This window comes from Anolis carolinensis, chromosome 1 (assembly GCF_035594765.1).
Source record: "Anolis carolinensis isolate JA03-04 chromosome 1, rAnoCar3.1.pri, whole genome shotgun sequence".
NCBI lineage: Eukaryota > Metazoa > Chordata > Lepidosauria > Squamata > Dactyloidae > Anolis > Anolis carolinensis.
The window spans coordinates 211,697,347-211,721,987 of record NC_085841.1 but is presented as its reverse complement, the minus strand read 5'-3'; the positions used below and the strand labels follow the sequence as shown (position 1 = coordinate 211,721,987).

The 24,641-nt window shown below is 38.3% G+C and overlaps 1 protein-coding gene across 4 annotated transcripts in view; it reads left to right on the top strand.

Moving 5' to 3' along the window:
* Positions 1 to 24,641, top strand: part of ubr3 (ubiquitin protein ligase E3 component n-recognin 3) — a 103,782-nt gene that overhangs the window by 8,437 nt on the left and 70,704 nt on the right. For all 4 annotated transcript variants that reach the window (XM_062964667.1, XM_062964685.1, XM_062964677.1 and 1 more), the window contains exons 2-10: positions 6,126 to 6,265; positions 8,532 to 8,690; positions 10,083 to 10,226; positions 11,488 to 11,528; positions 13,399 to 13,465; positions 15,403 to 15,533; positions 17,880 to 18,108; positions 18,354 to 18,533; positions 21,328 to 21,461. In XM_062964667.1, coding sequence (XP_062820737.1) covers positions 6,126 to 6,265; positions 8,532 to 8,690; positions 10,083 to 10,226; positions 11,488 to 11,528; positions 13,399 to 13,465; positions 15,403 to 15,533; positions 17,880 to 18,108; positions 18,354 to 18,533; positions 21,328 to 21,461 — 1,225 coding nt within the window. The remainder of the gene's footprint in view (positions 1 to 6,125; positions 6,266 to 8,531; positions 8,691 to 10,082; positions 10,227 to 11,487; positions 11,529 to 13,398; positions 13,466 to 15,402; positions 15,534 to 17,879; positions 18,109 to 18,353; positions 18,534 to 21,327; positions 21,462 to 24,641) is intronic.

Here is a 24,641-nt window from a genome sequence, read left to right as displayed (position 1 = left end):
AGAAAAAAAAGCAGGAACTGGGAAGGATAGCAATGGGGATCAGCCAAGCGCGCGCCCCTCTGTTTGCGTGTGTGCGCGTGCGCTCTCTCTCTCTCTTTCCTCTCCTTGCCTCTTGAGGTCATATTGCGTTTATAAGACGCACTGACTTTTTCCCTCTATTTTGGGGGGGGGAGTGCGTCTTATAAAGCGAAAAATACGGTATATGTTGATTTCATCTTCCTTTATTTTTTTAATTCACATAATTATCTGCGCTTTTCATTTCATTGGTCACAATATATTTTAGTCCTGCTATGCTTTTCTAAAATATCCCCTAGATTTTTGTATTTGAGTACATGCTTCTGAAACAATACAGAAGTACTTACTGAATGCATTTTACTCACCGTAATTGGAATGATTTTAGTTACAGTAGCACAAATCTTCGACTAAATCATACTAATTTACAAAAACAGTATTATACCGTGTTTCCCCGAAAATAAGACAGTGTCTTATATTAATTTTTGCTCCCAAAGATGTGCTAGGTCTTATTTTCAGGGGATGTCTTATTTTTCCATGAAGAAGAATTCACTTTTATTGTTGAACAAAAAAACCAAAACATTTATTATATACTGTATAGTAGATATCATCACAAACCAGCATAACCAGACAAACTGAGAATCCTATCAAGAATTTCTTGTTACTACCATTATTTTCATGTACAGCCATCTATGGTACGTACATTTACCACTCCTGCATGCTGTGGTGTTCTGTTTGGCGGGAATGCTTCCAAACAAAAACTTTGCTAGGTCTTACTTTCAGGGGAGGCCTTATATTTAGCAATTCAGCAAAATCTCTACTAGGTCTTATTTTCTGGGGATGTCTTATTTTCGGGGAAATAGGGTAGGTATGGTTTCATGTTCATTTGTTTATTCCACTTTGTGTATGTTTAGGTTTTTCCCTTTTATATCTATAGGAGATTTCTGCTTCTTTTACAACCTGTACCCATGAAAGCTTGTGAAGTTAAGTGAGAATACAAGGACATTTCCAGTGCACCAATTCTGTGTTCTCTTTTTCTTTCCTGTGTTGGTTCTTTCTACTTTGACCCAGGTTCCTCCCCTTTTAAAGTACCGAACAAACAAAAATGTCATGAATCATAGATCGAAGCAATTTCTGAGGCTTACTGAGCAAACTAGAGCAATTTATTTTTATCAAGAGAAAAGGAAGTACTTGTTTATAGATACTCTAAATATTCATATTTGATTATTTATGTAATTAGTAACTATAAATAGGAAGAATTTATGTATCATTTATACCATTTTAATAAAAAGTTTAATGGTAGGTTTAATATGGTTATATCTAGATTATGTTACTATCAATAGTAGTTATTAATGAGAAAGTTTATATAATAGCTTCTTAAATGATACAACTGAAGACACAATGAAGGATAATGTTTCTACCCTTAATCTGCAAAGTCCAAGCAGACCTGCTCATAGAATAGAACAGAATAACTTTATTGTCATTGTACATTGTACAACAAAATTAAATGCTTTCCCTAGCACACATCACAAAAACAACACACCCATCCCTCTACACTCCAATCACTACCACACAGCTGCAGTGCCACATCAATGCAAAACCATGGTGTTCAATATAGTTAAAGCTCTAGGATAAAAGTTACATCTCAGTCTGTTAGTCCTTATTTTTATCACCCTGTACCGTGGTTTGTCTTAAGCTGACATAGTTGACTGCAATTAACAATAATAAATTATGTACCAGACCATTTTTTCTTCAGTTATCTCCTGTACCAGATTTATATAGATTCTGGTCCCTAAAATAATTTGCTTGAAATGTATAGAGCACTTCCTCTCTCAATTGACTGCTGAGAGTAATTTTGGCTTTGCTTCTTGTATTGGTATGTTCCATGAGTTTCATGAAGTATCTATCAGCTAATTCCAAATATTGCCTCTGAGTGTAAATATGGATGGATGGATGGAGATCTCTTTCTCTCTCTGCCCTCCTCTTGGGGAGAATGACATGGGCATGGCTTCCTCATAGATCATGCCCCCATGTTATTTTCCTGAAGGGAGAGGCCATAGACCCCTCCCAGGGTGCGACCCCAATGCCCCCTCCTCCCTATTATTGTTGTAGTAGTTATTGTTAATGGGTGGATGGGGCTCCAATGATGCCCCCCCTCCCTAAGTACAAGAAGGCTCTTCCTAAATGCCTTCCCTCCCTTTAACTCACCTCAGGCCTCCCTGCAGGCCTCTTCCGCCTCCACCGTTGCCTTGGAGGTGATTCCCACTGTGGCCTGTCTCCGAGGCAGAGGGAAAGGTCCTGCTACCCTTTCTCTCTTCCCTTTCACCCGCTTGCCTCCCTTTCGCCTCAGCCCTCGCTGCCTCATTGTTGTTGTAGTTATTAGTGGATGGGAGGGGCTCCAAAGACACCCCAAAGTGCAAGGAGGCTCTTCTTAAATGCCTCCCTTCCCTCTCAGTCACTCACCCTCAGGCCTCTCTGCAAGCCTCTTCTGACTCTTGACGTTGCCTTGGAGGTGATTCCCGCTGTGGCCTGTCTCCAAGGCAGAGGTAAAGGCCCTTCTTCCTCTTCACCGCCTTCCTCCCTTCCCTTTCCCCCACCGCTTCTGGTTTTGCCTCAGCTCTTGCCCTCTCGGTGCGCCCTTCTCCTTCCTTAAACAGTCGTATGTAGTACAGTATGTGTTGCTTGATTGTCCAGCAATGGCACTGTTTGTGAACCAAAGTGTGGTTTTACCTGTCTCAGGTGTGACATGTGTATAATAGTAGGTATATGAATACCTAAAAACATTCATCAGTTTGAATTCTACGTTATGTCCAAATTTTGAAGCAATCAGTGAAATAATTTGGGAGATATGAGGTCATTCACAAGCGGATATTTACATTTTTATTTATATAAATTTTGTGTTAGGTTGAAAGAATTATTTTGCGCTATTGATACATTCATTATGCAGTGTGCTTGGAAACCACCTTGGCTCTCACTACAGGAGAAAGGTAGCATATTCAATACATAAAACAGTCGTGCACACAAACTTTTTTCTTTCATTTGCTTTGATGTAGCTTTACGTCAATTTTAGTTTTTACAACTAGAAATGTCCTCATGTCAGGATCTTTTTAAATGAGTCCTGATAAAAGTGTTTTCATAGTTACATTACTGTAAGAACTGATCATAGTTTGTACTCATTCTGTAGGAAGTCAGTACAGATTGATATGTGGCAAGTGCGTCAATCAGCTATGACAAATGCTTCTGATGGGGTAGTGTGGGGTTTGTGTTCACTTCTTTTATAAAATCAGTGGAATAGTTTTGCATTATTTGGTGAAAGAGTATTAAGAGAACAATTGGGAACAACTGTTCCAAAGCTCACCTTAAGAGAAGGGTGAGGGGATGACAACAGAGGACTAGATTCGGAACAAGGCTAGGTAATGGTTTAGAAATATAAAACACCAAAGATATTCAGGGTGATGAAACTTCTGTGTAATATTTCTATACTATCAAAGGCAATATCAACATTATTTTAGCTTCCACATGAAATCAATTGGGGATGTGGTTAATGTAACTGTTTTGGTTTGGATGAGAAGAATTCCATAACTAGCATTCAATACATAGAAAAGGTCTTGTCAAATGTTTCCATGAGCCTGTCTTAAAGTTAGCCTGTTCAATGAGAAAACCTTGCAGATGTATTTGTATTTAATGTAACTTACTGTTTAGTTTTATATATGCTGTGAATCCATGCAAATACAATATAATCCTCTTATCTTTATGGTTGCCTCTCTAGATCCTACCGTGTGATTCTGCGGTATGCTTTGTATAGTCAAAATATAGGGTTTGCTGTTTTTCATGGTTTTAGATAGCCACAGGTGGTCTAATCTGAGATTCAGGTGGGGTTGTTATACTGTATTCAGTTTGGTTTGCATGTACAATTCAGCATCACAACAGTAGCTTTAATTAAAAACAATTAGTTTTTAGCATTCATGACTGTGAATGGAAGTTTGATAGTTTTTTCAGCAGTTCCAGCCTTGTGGCAGAGCTTTTTACCTATTTTCACAAAGAGAGGGAAAAAGCAAATACATGCAATCTTTAATCTTTATAATTCTTCATAATTCATACAGAATAGTGGGTTCTGTGTAGTGTAGGCCATGTTTATCTTACAACACCTATACCCAAGTAACAGCCCTGTCTTATTTATGTTTACTTGGAAGTAAGTCCCTTGAAATCAAGTAAGCGTACACTAGTTTGCAGTTGTTTTTATGTGTGAATGGTAGACCAAATGTGTGGTTACCATTTAGTGTGGCTGCACATTGCAGGTGGATTTGTTTGTATATCTTTTAGTTTGTTTGTCACATTAGGAAGTTAGATTAACTATTATTATGTATATGAACAATTATTGGGCTGGAGCCAGATTTATCCTTCTACAGGGAGAAGAGTTCCTGCTGTTTTCAAAAGGAACCAAGATCCACTGTAGGCTCTTTTAAAATCTGTTCCTTCCTGTTCCTGTGCTCCCTGCAGAGCTGGGTGTTCAAGCTGCGGGGTGTAAGGGAAGGGAGGAATTGGTGAAAATTGCCTCTCCCCCCTCCTTCAGTTGGAACACTTTTGTGAGTTCAGTTCTGTGTGTCGGAAATATGATTGTATCTCTTATATTTATTGTATGGCATGAAGGCAAACCTGCAATCATCAAGACACCTTTACATTTGAATATGTCAGGATGTATCCGTACCAGCTAATACCAACAAGCTGCTCCGTCCACTCCATGCCAGTTTAATTAGTATGGGAGTAGAGCACTGGCTTCTGATAGCAGCCATCTGGACTGAGAGGAAAACCTGGGAATTGTAGCATGTTCTGTGGGAATGGAATATCGCTGTTAGAAGTAGATAGTAGGAGGGGTCATGGGTCAACTAGATGATATACTACCAGTTTGGCGGGGAAATAGTCAGAACTAGCTTTCGATTCTCCTTGGCAAGAATGAAAAATAAAGCTGTTTCCAAGGACCTATCTTTGTGAGCATGCGTTGGTTCCGAGATCTTCCAGGGTCTGACAATGTACAGTGCAGGGCAATAAATCAGAATGATGGTCAGGTTTCTTGAAAGACATGACATAGAAGCTAATTTTCATTCAAATCCTTGAAATATTTGCTTTATTATTTCAGTCAGCTTGCATTAAGATGTTGTTAATGAACATATTCCACACTTAAATGATTATTCAAATTATGAAAAAAGATTAAACCAATCTGCAAAGTGGTTACCATCAATCTTGTACAGGTATACATATTTAAAAAGAACTGTTATCAGAATTCGATTCTTCTGAAGAACCACCTCCTGCCTGAATTGTGTGGGCTATGAACTAATTTGACAGCTGGGATTTCTGTGACATTTCTGCCATGGTCTTAGCCATGCAATGGATAAAAAATAGTTCTAATCATACAATAGGTTGTCCTAAAAATAGTTTTCTGTAAGTTTTAGATCCTCTTTAGAAAAGAGGGAAAATTAGTTGGGAAGTGAGATTTTTCCTGGCATCCTTATAGTGAGTTACAGTGGTGGTAGTGCAGCTTCCATTGTAACTCACTCCTTTGGTCATTGTGGAGATTAGGTTTCTGTACTGGCTTCTTGGTGACCAAAATCTTCTGCCCATCCACAGCCCCTCTTTTCTCTGCCACCTCATCTCCTAAAAACTACAATTTCCTGGCTGGTGGAGAATATGGGAATGCTAGAGAAATGTTTCCTATTTCACTACAGCTGGACTCTTGGCATTGGCATCATCCCGAGGAACCTAAGAAGAACCCCTGGGAAGTCCTGAATGCGCTTGTTTCTTTGTGTCCAGCTAGTAGCATAGCTGCACACCTCTCTGCTACTCCCCCCTCTGTCTGCTCTGATCGTGTTGTGGAGGCTGCAATAAAGAAAATATGAGGTTTAGGCGGAGGTTGAACAGGAAACATCTCATATTAATGCACATGCAGTACATCACCTAACCCAGAATCTCAAACGCCTTATCCTGTTCGTTGAGAATCTCTCTGACCATCTGTCTTGTATACTTCATCTGTATGATGGAGTGTAGAAAAAATGAAACCTTTTTGTTCTGTTAGGTGTCTGCCAGTCTTTTTTTAAACTGTCTAATTTTGTTTCCAGATTTTGCAAAAGGCACAGGATAAAATCAAGCTCAGAAGTTCCATCTGTTCCAAAAGATCTGCTGATAATGTCAGAACTAGTTCTTCCCCAGTTCATCTTCTACCTTATCCAGTACTTAAGGGACGGTTACAATGAACCAGGTATGAATAATGTCAATATTTCTGAAGAAAGCTCACTAACCCAACCAGTACATTTTGTTTGCTAGTTTTCTTAACTAAGTGGGGAAGATCTCTTGTTTTCTGGGAAAGAACCATTCCAACCATCTGATGAATTGCAACTCAAAAGTGGATGGTGTTTGAATTCAGTTCAATATTTTTGATAAGTTTATGAAAGCAACTACAAGCCTACATTAAATATACAAAGAAAATGATAACTAGTTATTTGACTGGCAAAATTTGTTGACTCTCCATATCCATGGATTCAGCATTTATAGATTTTACCAACCATGGCTTAAAAATATTCCAACTTGTACCCTCCAAGGAAAGTGCTATCAAAGGTTAAGGGGTAGCATCAGCTCTCCGAGACTTTGCGGGGTTTTGTGCCCTGCTACTGTGCTAATGGGGCTTCCAGTGGCGCAGTGTGTTAAAGCGCTGAGCTGCTGAACTTGTGGACCAAAAGGTCACAAGTTTGAATCCGGGAAGCAGAATGAGCGCCCGCTGTTAGCCCCAGCTTCTGCCAATCTAGCAGTTCGAAAATATGCAAATGTGAGTAGATCCATAAGTACCGCTCTGGCGGGAAGATAACGGCTCTCCATGCAGTCATGCCGGCCACATGACCTTGGAGGTGTCCATGGACAACGCCGGCTCTTTGACTTAGAAATGGAGATGAGCACCAATCCCCAGAGTTGGACACGACTGGACTTAACATCAGGGGAAATCTTTACCTTTACCTTACTGTGCTAATTGATTTTGGGAGTGGGGAATGAAGCACAGATAATTTTGTCCCTTTTTGTGACTTTTAGTACATTTCATATACAACAAAGAGGCTTCTCCTAGTCCTAAAGTGGACTAGCATAAAACATGAGAAAATATGCTTCCTATCATCATGAATGTTGGAAATCCTCCACATCTTCAATAAGCTGTTTGCAGTTCATGTTGCAAATCATTTTTACTGAATAAAATTGTACATAGAATAAAAATAAGTTACATCCTTAATTAAAATTACAACAATAACCAAAGGAGAAAATACACACACAACAAATATCTAGATCACTTGAATACATAATAAATACTGCAGCTAACGAAAAGAGAAAAAAAATAGATGACCCTTAAAATAGATACTCTTAGGATTCTACCTCTCTCTAGTTATGTTAGAAGTCACACTTCATCTATACATTTAGTCATATAAATTAACAAAACCAGAAATCATCAAGCCACCATTTTTTTTATTTCAAAAAGGTAATCAGGGATTCTATTTTTTCAAAATCATCATTAATGCTTTTTCTTAAACCAAAATAGATTGTTTATCCATCTGTCACTTTCAATTATCACCCCTCATTAGTAAGTCATTAGTCATTTTTCCATTTCTGGCCAAGTGATATTTTTGCAGCTGTTATCATATATTTAAAGTATTCTTCCATTGGTCCTTTTTAATTGGTTGCCCATCAAACCTGAAATAAAAAGAAGGTTCCGGTTTTAATTGAAGAGTGAACTTTAAAGTGTACAGTAGAGTCTCGCTTATCCAACGTTCTGTATTATCAAACACAGTTTGCCTTTTAGTAGTCAATGTTTTTGCAGCCAATTTTTCAATACATTGTGAAGTTTTGGTGCTAAATTTGTAAATACAGTAATTACTACATGTATTACTGTGTATTGAATTGCTTTTTCTGTCCATTTGTTGTAAAACATGATGTTTTGGTGCTTAATTTGTAAAATCATAACGTAATTTGATGTTTAATAGGCTTTTCCTTAATCCTTCCATATTATCTAACTTTTTTGCTTATGCAACGTTCTGCCGGTCCGTTTATGTTGGATAAGTGAGACTTTACTGTACTGTATTTAAACTCAATAATTTTAGCCTTTTCACAAGTCTGCTATTTGTCAGGAGTGCTATGACTGTATTTCTGCATAGCAGGAGGTAGAACTGGATGATCCTTGTGGTCTCTTGTCAGTTCAATTGTCATTTGTACATAGTTGAGTTTAGATTTTTGTAAAAAGACTTTGTAAAAAACAACTTCTTTGTGGGAGGCTTTGTTAAGTGAGGTATTTCTGCCATCTGTATTGTGCAAGTCCATGTAGAGCAGACTTTGCCTGCCTCTAATCTGGAACGATGTGCCCACTCTTCGTATAGGACAAGCATTATAGGAATAGTATAGTATTCTTAAAAACAAAATAGTCAATGTAATGTTGCAAAATCATCAGATCTATTTGACTCCTCCTTTGCAATCTGTTTGGTTTTTCCCTCCAGTTCTTGATGTGCCCTCAGAAAAAGACCTTCACAAAGTCCTTCAAATGTTGGAACCCCACATCTCGTTTTTGGAAGATCTGACAAAAATGGGGGGAGCAATGCGTTCAGTCCTTACTCAGGTTCTAACAAATCAGCAGTTCTATAAAGACCTTAGTTCTGGTGAGTTGGAGTTTTATTTTGTCTGAAGCAGTCTTAAGCATGTATTTTTCTAACATGCTTTTAAAATTAGTGCACCTTCTTGCTTGTTTTCATAAGGGGAATAGCAGTACCGTACTGTGGGATGAATTTTATCCTCAGCTCTGCCTTTTTCTTTCTTTTTCTCTTTGAAGAGAAATGGAGCATCTCCTCTGTTTTTTCTCCTCTTTGAAATTTGATTGCAATGACTGAGTTTCTGAAATCAACGTTAAAAGGCCAAGGGAACAAACTCAGTCCCACCACCGTCACAGTTTTAAAATCATTTAAAACTTTGACGTTTTGCTTTCATTTGCTTTTTTAACTTTTGTTGTTTATATAAGTTAGCTCTGTTTTATTTTAACTAATACTAGTGTAAACTATTTCGCGTCTGACACTGAAAGATATGATAAAGATAAATAGATAGATGGTATAAGGATAGTGACTACTCCTGTACCTTATCTCCTTCAATGATGGCAATTACTGTTCACGAAAAGTCTGCATGAAATAGCTTGTGAGAAATTCATTCAAATTACATGGCAAGAAAACATTTTTGTTGTTGCAGACTTGACAGTTCAGACATTGCTGATGATATATCAAAATATCTATCCCACAGCCTCTCCATTAAAACTTCAGTATTTTGAATGCCTGATTAAAATTAGATTAGATTAAATGCTGCTTCTTCTGTCCTTGCTCAGTTGCCAACCTCCCAAGTCCCCAAATGCTTTCTAGGCTTAGTAGAATAATTCCAGAAGATAGGAGGAAGCATGCAGCCAGACAAAAACTAAATAAAATAATGGCAGGGTAAGTTGCTACAAGTGAAGAAGACAGCCTTGCCAGTAGTCTTCTCATTGTTTCAAGAGCGCAGTGGTTCTCAACCTGGGGTCCCCAGATGTTTTTGACCCACAACTCCCAGAAATCCCAGCCAGTTTACCAGCTGTTAGGATTTCTGGGAGTTGAAGGCCAAAAACATCTGGGGACCCTAGGTTGAAAACCACTAGGTTTGAAGAACATTCCAGTCTTTGAGAATTAACAACATGCTTTAACAAAATCACAAGGTAATACAGATGAGGGAGGAGGAGGACTACAATTAGTAATTACAATACATGAGTTTTGTACGTGGTTTACAGTAGTCACACATGGGTTACATCAAGAGAAATCAGATATTTGTAATAACAATATTGCTGTTGAATGTTTTAAGAATATAATATCTACCTATTGAAAACAAGTCAAAGAACAGCACCTGATTCTCATGCATTGGATGAGTCACAGTAAATTTATTAAATGTATTTATTGTTGCAGCTGGGGTTGTAAATATGTTTTGTGCAGCAGCAAGGGTTGATTGCTAAAGTTACTTTGTATCTTTGAAATCTCTTTCAGGTAGTGGAGAAAATGCATGTACGAAAAAGAGCCATGAAAAGTACCTTGTAGCTCTGAAAGGTTCTGGACTGACATTTCCTGAAGATAAACTTGGAAGTGGAGTACAGGAACCAGGAGCTGCAGCTAGCTCTTCAGTAGTTCAAGGTCTGAATAATGCTTTTAAAATGAAGCGTTCATGTATTTCGCGGTATCATTTGGACTGAATGGTTTTCGTGAGGGTTAGAGGTAGAGATTAGAGAACAATTGCAAAAATTAGTAAAAATGCAAATTAAAAAAAATTATTTTACCTGAGAGAGCATCTCTCTAGGAATCTCTAGGTCAGCTATGGTTAACTCACATCAGAAGATTACTTGAGAAAACATATTAATCAAATCTGCCAATGATAAAATCCACTAAAGTTAAATCTACAAATATGGAGGACTAACTGGGAGAAAAGTGGTACCCTCTCTCCCTTTTTCTCATTTGTATTCCAGCTTTCTCTCACAAGTGGAGTACAAGGTGACTTACAGCATGGTAAAATATCAAATAAAACAAATCATACATATACAATATATGATAGCAGGGTTTTCTAATTATACATTAATTTTAATCTTTTATTAAACAATATATAGCTTTTTTGCTAGAATTTATGTTTTGCTGGGTACAGAAATATTTTTGAGCTGTTACTCATTTTCCAAAACTGATGAATATTCAGTATTTTTGCATAACAAAGTGGAATTGCTGTGGAAATACTAGGTCCCGTTCTATTTATGATGAGATGTACCAATTTGAATGGCCACATTATGACTCAAATGTCATTTTTGCAAGAACTTGCATATGTGCATTCTTCTAAACCAGTGGGTCCCCAGATGTTTTTTCCTTCAATTCCCAGAAATCCTAACAGCTGGTAAACTGGCTGGGATTTCTGGGAGTTGTAGGCCAAAACACCTGTGGATCCATTGGTTGAGAACCACTGTTCTAAGCAGTTAAGTGTTGCATTTATTGTTAGATCTTGAGGTGATTTGCAGGATATCAGCAATGGTATCTGACTTGCAGGGTACCAGTGGGAAAAAGTTTGTTTTGTATTTGTTTGACCCATGTGCAGATTGTATCTTTATGAGAATCAGATTTGTCTTGTTGCGAAGTGGACTTTGTGATGGGAATATTGACCCAATTTTGGTTTCATAATATTGCAAGATTAGTATAATTATTATAGTTTGAAATCTTGGTGTTCTGAGTTTGTACCAGATAGGTAAGAATAAAGCAGTTGTGTTGGCCATCTTCAGAGTTCCGTATTTTTTTTTATTGTACACCTCCCGCATAGATGAAGATATGTGGATTTTGTTTTGAAACTAAAACTCAAATTTAACAGTTTGTTCTACTAAATGTAAACTATAATGAATATTTTTATTTTTTTATGTTTCAGGTGGTACTCCTGGTTCGGGCCAAGGTGACTCATCTGATGAGGTGAGACTTGTTTAGAAATAAAATATAGTGTACTGTTAAGTAAAAATAACTAAATTAAACAAAAATAACGAAACAATTATCCCTGTCTTGTTTGTCTCAGCTAACAAGGAGGCTGTTTGTTTCATAGACACAATTTATTATGTTGAAACTACTCTTTTCAGGACTATATATTTGTTCTTTTGGTCTTCAAGCAGGAGAGTTGATAGTGGTACTACTTTCACTGAACTACTTTCAGTGAACTAATTTTAGCAATGCTGGGAATTGTGGAGTAAATAGCAAGCTTTGAAAATACCTCATTAACATGTCATTTTCACTTGCTCTGAACAGGTTTTAACTAGTGTTATGTTGGAAGGGTTCAGTGTGCCTTTCTGTCTTTTCTATTTGGTTAAAAATACTAAGGGCAATAAAAAAAGGGTTCTCCTGTAGCTTCCATTGCTAAGAATATGTTTTTATTGTTACGCACTTTCAAGTTGATTCCAGCTGATAACTCTATAATAGGGTTTTCTTGGTCCGATTTCTTCAAAAGAGGTTTGCCATTGCCTTCCTCTAAGCCTGAATGTGACTTGCCTGAGGTTACCCAGTGGGTTTCCACAACTGAACAGTGATTTGAATCTTGATCTCTCAGATTTCTAGTCCAGTATTCAAACCATTATACCACACTGTATCTTCAGGATTGCTTAGGAAAGTAACATATATTTACTTCTAATACATTCTGAGCACATTTACTTACAAGAAGGTTCTGTTGACTTCAGTGGGGACATTTTCAGATAATTCAGGATTGCAGTATAAACTGCCGTCAAATTTACTTTCTATCTGAATGATTGAGAAATATCTTAAATTAAAAGGGAGAAAGAGAAAAAGTGCTTATAGTGGAAAACAGTAAAGGCTCTTATTTTGGAGACATTTCATATTTTCATCCAAGCATTTTCAGAATAAGATGTAAAGTGGTTTAAATAATTTTGATATCTTCTTGTCTTGTAAACCGTCTGTTTAATACAAGAATGAAAACAGCAGCGTAGGAGAAGAAAAGAAAGGAAATCATTGGCGTTTCAAGACTGCCCGTCTCTGGTCTAGGAAGCAGCTCTTGATTGTTATAATAACATACCGTTCTATCTCCCCGAAGGGACTCAAGGCGGTTTCCAAAGAGTACGAAAACAAATACAAAACAACGTACAATAAAATATAACAAAAATACATCATAGATAAAACACAGCAATTTCAGTTAAAAAACAATCGCAGTGATAGCCTTCGATCAAGGGGCAGGAAACATTAGTCAGGGCGAGGCTGGCCTTAATCCATTTTAAGGGTAGATGAGAACTTATATACCTATCTTAGGGGCAGGTGATGATTGTTAGATGAGAAAGGTTTTACTGAAGCACTTTCTGCATATGTAAGCAACCAAACATCCTGTGCTAAAATCACTTTTTGATGTTATCCTCTGGTTTCAGACACACTTGATTGTGCTTGCACGTTTTCATACAGATATGCACATACACGTGCACACATGGAAATGAGGTTACTGTAGCAAAGAATAATCTACTTTTGAACAAATATTACATATTTACTTTTAATCATTAAAAGAAAACATAAAATCTTAAAATGATAAGATTTTATGATCTTAAGAGTATTTCTTTGATAAATTACTGCCCCAGGACCATACTACAGTTTATGATTTACTTTTATCAGAAAAAAAACACCAAAAATTTGAATTTTCCCCAGCAATACCACTTTATTCGTTGAATGCATAATACATAATAAAGAGATAACATTTCTCAATAAATAAATGACATGCATCTTACTTTATTTTTTGAAAACGTACAAACATAGCACGTGCAATTAAGATGTTTTATCTTTGTTCTCAAAATCACAGGAAGATCAGGATGGTAGCCAAGGTGTAGGAAAGCGCAAGAGGGTAAAGCTAAGCACCACCACCAAAGGTACATGGCTAAGTGTTGTATTGTTTTGTATCTTGTGTTTTGTATCTTATGGTAACTAAGATTTGTAGTTTTTAATCATTGATAGGAATATGCAATATAATAGTATATTTCCGAGATGTGAAATGAAACATGAATGAATATTAAATATAATTGCTTGAATGTACAAAGAGGCAGCTTTGGTCGCCTTCATGGATGACCTATGCAGAGTAAAACAAACACCATGGGGGTGTGAACTCTTCCCTATGCTATTCAAAGCATGCGATCATGCATGCATGCAAGCAAGCAAGCGTACACACACACACACACACACATGGTAGAGTTCCGCTTATTCGAATTTCTCTTATCGGATGTTCCGTATTTTCCGACGCGCCTCCAGGGGCTTGACGGCGTGTCGTATTCTCCCTGCTGCTCATGGCTGCCTCTGCCACTGTGTCTGCCTCCCCCTCCTCCGCATCTCCTCCTTTGCCTCCTCCTGGGGCAGTCCGAGAAAGGGAGCACTGCTGAGCCAGAGGGAGTTCGAGAGAGGGAAAAGGACTTTTCTCTCCCTCTTCCTCAGGCTGCCCCAGGAGGATGCGAAGGAGGAGGCAGTGGAGGAGGGGAGGCAGATGCAGCAGCAGAGGCAACCATGGAAGGTAAGGGCCCAGGCCTTTGGAGAAACCTGGAGCACGTTGCTAAACAGCAACGCATCCCCGGGTTTCCCTAAGCCAGGCCTTTGCCAGAGGGAGGAAACTCTTCTGTCCGGTAAAGGCCCGAGACTTTGGGGAAACGCGGAGCGCGTTGCTAAACATCTATGCGCTCCAGGTTTCCCTAGGCTAGGCCTTTGCTGGAGGGAAAAAACTCTTCCCTTCGGTAAAGGCCCGGGACTTGGGGGAAACACGCAGTGTGTTGCTAAATAGCAACGCGCTCTGTGTTTCCCTAGGCTGGGCCTTTGCCGGAGGGAGAAAACTTTTCCCTTCGGTAAAGGCCCGGGACTTTGGGGAAACTCAGAGCACATTGCTAAACAGCAATTTGCTCCGGGTTTCCCTAGGCTGGGTCTCCCTATTATCCAACAGATCCGGTTATCTGACACTTGGCCCGCCTGTTTAAGTCGGATAACCGGAACTCTACTGTGTGTGTGTGTGTATATATATATATATATATATATATAGAGAGAGAGAGAGAGAGAGAGAGAGTGTTACACTTTAAAAATGTACTTATTCCAACTTACATACAAATTCAACTTAAGAACAAACCTACAAAACCTATCTTGTTCATAACTTGGGGACTGTACACATGCTCTATGGCAATGGTTCCCAAACTTCAGTCCTCCAGGTGTTTGGGACTTCAGCCCTTGTCAGTTTGGCCAATATTCAGGACTTCTGGGACCTGAAATCCCAAATATCCGGTGAACCAAATTTAGGAACAGCTGCCCCATGGAATGAAACATATGGAATGAGGATAGTTGTTAGAAGTTTAATCATAGTTGATGATATCGGCAGCATCAGAGTTACATGGAAACTTGTATTTTTACATGATAGAAAAGTCTGCTGTGAATAAAACAGGATTTGCAGTTACTGTGTAAGATCAAGGCTTGCGTAAAATTTGTATTGACATCTCTGAAAGTGTACTTCCTTGTATCATGAAGTTGATCCAGTTTAGTTTTTTCATCAGCACCTACAAAAATTGACTGATAAACTTTAGATATGATGGGAAACATGGATTTATTGGATGCATTTCCCATCGCTCTTCAACATTAGCTGTCTGCTAAAAATGATGGGAGTTGTAGTCCAATAACAATAGAAGGGTCACCTGCTATTCATCCCTGCTCTTGATCCTTGGATTTTGCATTTCTATTAAGAAATGTTAATGAATAATGTTAAAATATTATTGTTGATGTAACTGCATTCTCTGATGCTTTGCCCTTGTTTCTGTCTTCTTCCAATTGTAATTCTATTTAGATCAGTCCATCATGGATGTTTTGAAGCATAAATGTTTTCTAGAAGAATTATTGTTTTGGACAATAAAATATGAATTTCCACAGAAAATGGTAACTTTCTTACTCAACATGCTTCCAGATCAAGATTATAAGGTATGTATGTGTTTGCACTTGTCTCTTTTATCAAGATATACGTTGTAGTTTTTAAGCATTTTGCAAGGGCATAAAAATACTATTATGGAAAGAGTCCAAATTCAGCTTTCCTTACCCTAGCAGTGTTTCTGGTAAAAACATTGTGAAAGATAATAAATTGGAATTAAGTTAGAAGGAGCAGAGAAATTTATTTAAAAATAACTGCTGAACTCTGTGTAAATAAACATAGCTAGTGGCTCTTCATGATTGACTGACATTGGCTTGGAGTTCTGTTCTTTGTCTTTTATAACTGTCAGTGGGAACTACTGTGACTGCAACTCCAATTCTCTGATTTTCAGCAGTGAAGTATACATTACTTGTATTACAGTGAGAAGCACTATATGAATTTATTCTCTAGTTGACACAAACACCATTTTTGAACTAGTTTATGGATATTTACTAGTAGACATCTAATCTGACACTATGCAGAGTGAATGTTGTATTTAGATTGAGCCACAACCTGTACAATTGATGAACGTATCTTTACCTCTTTGCCCCTTGTGTGATCCTATCTGCATCAACATATTTCTTGTTCTTTCTGTCATTTTTGTATTCATATTTTAAACCTATTTTTATAGTTTTCTTTATCTGTTGAAACACACAGATATAACATATACTCCATTTTATGATACTGGGTACACTTTTTTTTGCTAAGGGGGCATGTCTTTGTGTGAGTTTTTAAACCCATTAATAGTCTGCTTCAGTTTGTAAGGACAGACGTTTTAAAAAATGTGTTATGAAGTTAATTCTGTGACTGTACAGAAACTATATTTTGTTGCCAGAAAGTTAATTATACAATATAGCATCTTAGCCTTGATTTTGGACTCTATGTTCTGTGACCATTAATATGAAATTGTTACGGGAGGTCATACAGAAATTAGGATGGAAGTATTGTCAGATATATTGATGATACTCACCTCTATCCATTTAGTCTAATTGATGTGAAGCACTCATTGGGATGTCTTGCTGAGGGGGCAGTGGTTATGACCCTTCTCATTGGAGTTACCACTTCACTTGCTTGACTACTTGAGAAGCAGGGGATTCATTCAATTGCTGTGGTTAAGGGCACTTTTTAATCAGCTGAGGGTCACAGTTCATGTTGCATCCAGTCTGGACATAGAATATTACTACAGTTATCTATGCTCTGATAACCCCACCATTGGATTACCACAATAATTCGTTCGTGAGTTTTCCTTTGAAAATGACTAGGAAGCTTCCGCTGATCCAAATAGGTCAGCAAGCCTCTTATCTAGGAATAGACAATATAATCATAGTAATGTTGTGGTCTATACCGTCTGTTAGTTTTCTGCTCTATTCAATCTATTGGTATTAAACTTTATAGACCTTAAATAACTTGGGGCTAGATTGCTTGGAGGACTGTCTCCCATATATACTGACTCAGGCCCCTCTCATTGGTAGCATTGAAGCAAGTTAGGTGGCAAATGGAAAGAATAGTAGTGTTCTGATCAAGGAATGAATTTCCTAGGGTGCATCTAAACTGTAGAATTAAGGCAGTTGGACACCACTTTAATTGCCATGGCTCAGTGCTGTGGAAGCATAGGATGTGAGGTTTTATAATATCTTTGGCCTTCTTAGCCAAATAGTGCTGATGCCTCACAAAATGACAAGTCCCATGTTCCATAGCATTGAGCCATGGATGGCACTTAAAAGGTTGTCAAACTTCATTACTTTTATAGTGTAGATTCACTTTTAGATGCCTATGTTTTGATTGCACTAGATACATTTTTTTTAGTTTTCCTTGGGTTTTGAAGTCTTTATGCTGTTTTTATGTATTTTAGATGCAGGTACAGTAGTCTCTCACTTATCCAAGCCTCGCTTATCCAAGCCTCTGGATTATCTAAGCCATTTTTGTAGTCAATGTTTTCAATATACCATGATATTTTGGTGCTAAATTCGTAAATACAGTAATTACAACATAACATTACTACGTATTGAACTACTTTTTCTGTCAAATTTGTTGTATAACATGAAGTTTTGGTGCTTAATTTGTAAAATCATAACCTGATTTGATGTTTAATAGGTTTTTCCTTAATCCCTCCTTATTATCCAAGATATTTGGTTATCCAAGCTTCTGCCGGCCGGTTTAGCTTGGATAAGTGAGACTCTACTGTACTACTATTTTTTCTTCTGTTACATTATTTATGTATTTGTGGTTTTAGTTGTTTTTATGTGAACTCTCTGGAGAACATTGGGTAGTGTTGAAATGCAATAAGTGAGTGAAATAAATACTGAGCTTTGTATGAAAGAAGCAAGTTGTAGTGCTAACATTTGTTTTCTACCTTGCAGATTGCCTTCACTAAAACTTTTGTGCAACATTATGCTTTTATTATGAAAACACTGAAGAAAAGCCATGAATCTGACACCATGTCAAACAGAATTGTACACATTAGTGTCCAGCTGTTCAGCAATGAGGAGCTAGCACGTCAAGTGACAGAAGAATGCCAATTGCTTGATATTATGGTTACAGTCTTGCTGTATATGATGGAGAGCTGCCTTATTAAAAGTGAACTGCAGGGTGCGGTGAAGTCAGATCTTGCCTTTAAGATTTTTTTTACATAGAAGTTTTTTATGTGCTGTAATCCTATGATTTTCAAATGTAACATCTGCCTTAACATTACTGAAAACATACTTGGCAAGCTGTAGATGCAATACATATGTGAAAGTGAATGATATATGGAAGAATTCTGATTAGTATGCAGGAATTTATTTTTTATATAAAATGTACATTTTGTATCCTTAAACATTTTAATTTTCTTTTAGATGAGGAAAACAGTTTACATGTGGTAGTGAATTGTGGGGAAGCACTACTAAAAAATAATACTTACTGGCCTCTTGTTAGTGATTTCATCAATATCCTTTCACACCAGAGTGTGGCTAAGAAATTCTTGGAGGATCACAGGCTGTTAGTAACGTGGATGAACTTTGTGTCATTTTTTCAAGGTATGTGGTACTTTTTCGATTCAGACTGAACTGTCTTTGACTGGGTGATGAAAATTTGGTGGAAATTTTAAAAGAATGTTTGCAGGTGACTCAATATTGACCATACAGTCTTAATTTCCTCTAAATTCATCTGGAAATATAATTTACTGCCAAATATAGTTCCTCTTTAATTTATTTAATTCATTTATATCTCACCTTTCTCCCAGTATGAGGCCCAAGGTTTAATTGGAACTTGTATTTTTGGGAGGTGGATTTGAGGGGGAAACTATCCTATTTCAAAACAGATACAATCTTCTGTTTAAAAACACAAGTCTTTCTACAAACCAAAAACTGTGGTTAATGACAAAGAGTTTTGCTTGTGATCTAACTTTGAACATGATATTTAAAGATATCGTGTTTTTAGGTTTACCATTTTTGTCCTGGGGAATAAACGATTTAAATGAGGTCGCATCGAACTCATTGGGATTACATATCAGCAGTTCTAGGGCTGCAAGTTTCATGTTGCTTAAGATGTTTGGAAAGGACCTTGCAGTTGCGCAGTGCCTTGCCTTATCCCCATTCTACCTTAACTTTTATCACTTGTATGCATGCAAGTCAGGTCACGTACATGTCCTAAACAGCACTCTATCTGAAATACTACCATCTGAGCCGTAAACATCATGGGCTAGGACCACAGTGAGCTATTCAGGATTTTTAAACTGCAACTCTCATAATCCTGAACCATTAGACCATTGTATTTATTTGAGTTGTTATCTGAAATACCTGCACAGCCCCAGGTTGCCTATTAATGCTTCAAGACTTAGCACTTTATCACACTAGAGCTTAAAGATTAGGTAAAGAGTGTTTAAACCCTGTGGTTTCCTGCTGGAGAATTCTGAGGTTTGTAGTTTAGTGAGGTCCAGGACCTCTCTGGTTGAGCAATTTTAAGGCCCCTCTCTAAACTACAAACCCCAGAGTCCTGAAATAGGCAGCGACAGGGCATAAAGACTCTTTACTTACTCTTTAAGCTGTGGTGTGATGAGGTCCTTAAAGGGTTTTTCCCTTTAAGGGAAAAAGAATGTTTGTGAGACCAGGCACTGTGAATGTCAAATAATGTCAAGGCTTTGAGCATCGACAGTGGCCATAAAGACTTCCCGTCAAGTACAGCCATACCTCAGTTTACAAAACCTCTTGTAGCAAAGCTTTTTTCTAATTAAGAAAAGTCATACTCACCCCAAACCCAGAACTGGCTAGGCACGCCTAATGGTATGTGGGACGGGGAAAACACCTGGACCTTGTGCTGCTTCCACAGGCCAGTACTGAACTGATTTCTCAGCTGACAGTGACCTCTTCTCAGCTTGGAAGGCATTCTCTTTCCCCTTTAATGGGATTTAAACCTTTCCAGCTCCCTCAGTTGTAATCAGATGCTTCCTAAGGGACAGACTTTAGCTGCCTTTGAAGCCTCACACACCTGCCTAGTTCAAACCTTGTGTGTCTGCCCACCATTTGCAGGAACCTATTTATGTTCTTTTAGTGTTATTTCCATTTCAGGTACCAAAATTTCTGTTAAAGATGTCATGCTCAAGAACACATCTAATTTGTTAACTGGGCTATACCTGTAGTTAATCAGGACTGGTGGTAATCTTCAGTGAGCTTGTACAATAGTGCTATTGATGCCACTCCCCTTGCCAGTGTTGTTGCTACCACCATCAGATAGTACTTATTTTCCCTGCGAAGTCATTCACAACCCTCTTGTGGTGGTGACAGCAATTTAGGACAGGAGCCTGGTGATAGTTTGGCTCAATTCTTAAATACTATAAATTCTGGTATCGTATAGAGTAATGTTCTGACCCTGATACTTATTGGTCACCCATAGTGAAAGTTACTTTTATTATTTGGTCCATGACAATACATGTATAATAATTAATGTAAGATTAGAGTAATAATTGCAATCTAAGACAATTTTCCGATCAAGACAATACTAGGACAAGATTAGGGCTCAGAGCAATGGGTTCAAATTACATGAAAGGAGATCACACCTGGACATTAGAAAGAACTTTCTGACTGTAAGAGCTGTTCAGCAGTGGAACACTCTGCCTCAAAAGTATGGTGGAAGCTCCTTCCTTGGAGGCTTTTAGACAGAGGCTGGATAGCCATCTGTTGGGGATGCTTTGACTGTGCTTTTCTTGCATGGCAGGGGGTTGGACTATATGTCCCATGTGGTCTCTTACAATTCTTTTATTCTATGATTCTATAATTCATTTTGCTAAATTGATGGGCTTCTTGCCTTCAGAAGACATGTGGACTCTTGTTTATAGCATTTTTGGTGAAGTAACCATGTCTTTTGTGACTAAACTTTTATCTGTGGCCTGCCTATGGATATGAATGGGCAGTGTGCAGACTGTGTGTGCCCACTGTTGCTCCCCATCAGAAACCAACAACACTAAGTATATGGCACTTTGAGAAACATGCTCCTGAAATAATAATAATAATAATAATAATAATAATAATAATAATAATAATAATAATAATAATATATTTCTTATAACCTGCCTCCATCTCCCTGAAGGGACTTGGGGCAGCTTAAACGGGGACAAGCCCTAAAAACATCAGTTTGATGTACAATTAAAACACAATACAAATTACAAGATTAAAACATAGCAAAACAATTATTTAAAACATCTTAAATTATTTAAAACACATGCCTTTGCCTTGTGTATGTCAGGTTTTATTGTTTACAAAGGGTATGCAAGATGAAATAGTAGAATAGTGTTTAGCTGGAATGTTTTACAATATTATCTCAATCTTTTTTAAGGGATGAATTTAAACAAGCGGGAACTTAATGAGCATGTTGAGTTTGAATCCCAGACATATTATGCTGCTTTTGCTGCTGAGCTTGAGGCCTGTGCCCAGCCGATGTGGGGGCTACTGTCACATTGCAAAATCAGGGTAAGTTGAGCTCTTTTTTTCTTGAGTGGTTCTTCAGTGACAAAGTGCTTTGAACAACAATGGGCAGTTGTAACAGATGGAAATTTCCAGTCAGTTGGTCTGAATATTTAGACCAAAATCTGAGAGTTATTAAATAGATATAATTGTAGGAAAAGATAAGTCAGAAATAGAGAATTTTTATAATTTATGTGGACATTATTTATTTACGACATTTATGCTCTGCCTTTCTCAACCCCAGAGAGGACTCAAGGTGGTTTTACACATAGGCAACTATTCGATGTCTTAAAAACAGTGTACAATTCAAATGGGCATTGAAAGAGAATTATAAAATACATTAAAACAATTAAAACAGTAAATTCGCAATTAATCAGGTAACCCACAAGTGTAATCCAGGTCCATATATGTTTATTGTACCAATTTTCCAAAGGCTTGGTCACAAAGCCACGTTTTCAGTCTCTTACGGAAGATCAGAAGGGAGGGGGTTGATCTAATATCCCTGGAAAGGGAATTCTATAGCTGAGGAGCCACCACTGAGAAGGCCCTGTCTCTCGTCCCTGTCAATCTTGCCTATGAGGAAGGCAGGACCGAGAACAGGGCCTCCCCAGATGATCTCAAACTCTGAGATGGTTCATAGAGGGAGATACGTTCGGACAGGTAAGCTGGGCCAGAACCGTTTAGGGCTTTAGAGGCTAAAGCCAGCACTTTGAATTGTGCTTGGTAGCAGATTGTCAGCCAGTGGAGCTGATGCAATAGGGGGGTTGTGTTCTTCCTGTACTCCGTTCCGGTAAGCAATCTGGCTGCTGCCTGTTGGATCATTTGAAGCTTCCGAGCAGTCTTCAAAGGCAACCGCATGTAGAGCGCGTTGCAGTAGTCTATTCGAGATATAACCAGAGTGTGGACTACCCTGGCCAAGTCAGACTTCCCAAGGTACGGTCGCAACTGGTGCACCAGTTTTAATTGTGTGAATGCTACCCTGGCCACTGCCGAAACCTGGAGTTCCAGGCTCAGCTATGAGTCCAGGTGAACTCCCAAGCTGCGAACCTGCATCTTCAGAGGGAGTGTAACCCCGTCCAACACAGGCTGTAACCCTATACCCTGTTTGGCCTGCAACTGTCCAGGAGCACTTCTGTCTTGTCTGGATTCCATTTCAATTTGTTTACGCACATCCAGACTGTCACAGCTGCCAAGCATCAGTTCAGGACCTGAATAGCCTCCTTAGTAGCAGGTGGAAAGGAGTGATAGATTTGAACATCATCTGCATACAGATGACATCGAACTCCAAAATGCCAGATGATCTCTCCCAACGTTTTCATGTAGATGTTAAACAACATGGGAGATGGGATTGAGCCCTGTGGGACCCCACAGGACAATGGCTGTGTGGTTGATCAGGTGTCTCCCAAAAACTCCTTCTGGAGCAATCCTCCAGGAAGGACTGGGTAAAGGTAAAGGTTTCCCCTGACGTTAAGTCCAGTCGTGACCGACTCTGGGGATTGGTGCTCATCTCCATTTCTAAGCTGAAGAGCCGTCGTTGTCCATAGACATCTCCAAGGTCATGTGGCCAGCATGACTGCACGGAGCGCCATTACCTTCCCGCCAGAGCGGTACCTATTGATATACTCACATTGGCATGTTTTTGAACTGCTTGGTTGGCAGGAGCTGAGCTGCTGAACTTGCGGACTGAAAGGTGCCAGGTTCAAATCCTGGGAGCGGAGTGAGCGCCCGCTGTTGGCTCAACCAATCAGCCGATTGCCTATCTGCTCTTAGGCAACCATGGAAAAAAAAGTAGCCTTTGTTGACAAAGCCTCAACTTCTCAGGGCAAGAAAGTATATCTGGATGGTGCCTTGGTGCCCCTTCATATCTCGGGTGAATGGAGGGAAGACGTGAATGTATGAGATCTTTTCCCAGTATCACTGAGCGCACAGATTCTGTTGGAATATATTATCTGAAGATACTCATGAGAACTAGTACATCTCTTCATGACAATTCATGACAGGAAAGAAATATTTCACATCAGACTTTTCCTCCCTCAGTGGAATCTAACACATAAAATAGAGGTCAGCTACAAAACACATTGAGAAGACCATTGTGTTTACAAGCATTGTTAGGCAAAAAAGGACTTATCTGTAATGAAGGTTTAAGGCTATTAATAGTGCCTGGGCATCCATAAGCCATCTTGGATCTCACTTTGTGCAAAAGGTGGGATATAAATTCACTCAGTCAGTCAGTCAATCAATCAATAAGATGCTATCCTATTACTGAGAAGTGTTTTCAGGCACTTAGTTGGTAATTTGTAGAAGTTAGTAGAGAACTTGCTTATATTTGGCAAAACTTTAAAAAAATAAATCTTCCTGGCAATCTAATGCAAAAATACAGATACAAGATATGATACAGAAAGAATATCCTAAAAGTATTTTTCTTGGATAAATAAAATTAGAAAAATACCTTTTCTTTATGTGACAGCATAGAATGTGAATAAAATAGATAAATAATAGCTTGTCGGCATCCGTTTTTTTTTCTTTTCATGACTTTGTTATCAGAAAGTTTGACTTTTCTTATCTCACCTCCCCCCCCCCCCCCCCCCAATATTGGAATACAGTGGTAGTTCCATAAAGTATATCCATAAACAAGGACTGTTCTGGGACTTTGGGGTTAGACATAGCCTGAGATTTAAAAAAATCTCAGGATTGTATGCTATCTTATTCCCTCACAAGAGAGGAGAAAAATAACCAAGAGAACTTTGAGTTAAAAAGTAAATTTCATCTCAGCATTTAAGAATGCTTTTTTCCTCCTAAAAGAGATTTTCTAGCTTACATACTCAGCATTATCTCTCCAAAACAAGAAAGCAGAGAGCGAAGTATGCAAGTCTCTAAGCATGTCCCCAAAATTGATTAGAGTATTTGATTCTGGGGCAAAATAACAAATCAGACAATTCTCTAAGTGTTAAATCTAGACTGATGGGTTCTTTTGGTTGATGCATTTTGTCATTTGCTAGTCAGTGGTTCCCAACCTTTGGTCCTCCGGGTTTTTGAAATTTCAGCTCCCGGAAGCCCCAGCCAGCTTGGCCCATTGCCAGGAAGTTCAAAACATTTGGAGGAATAAAGATTGGGAACTACTACAATCATACAGTATAAAAAGAAATCTGGGGAAGGAATCAAGAGCACTCTGGTACCATTAGATTC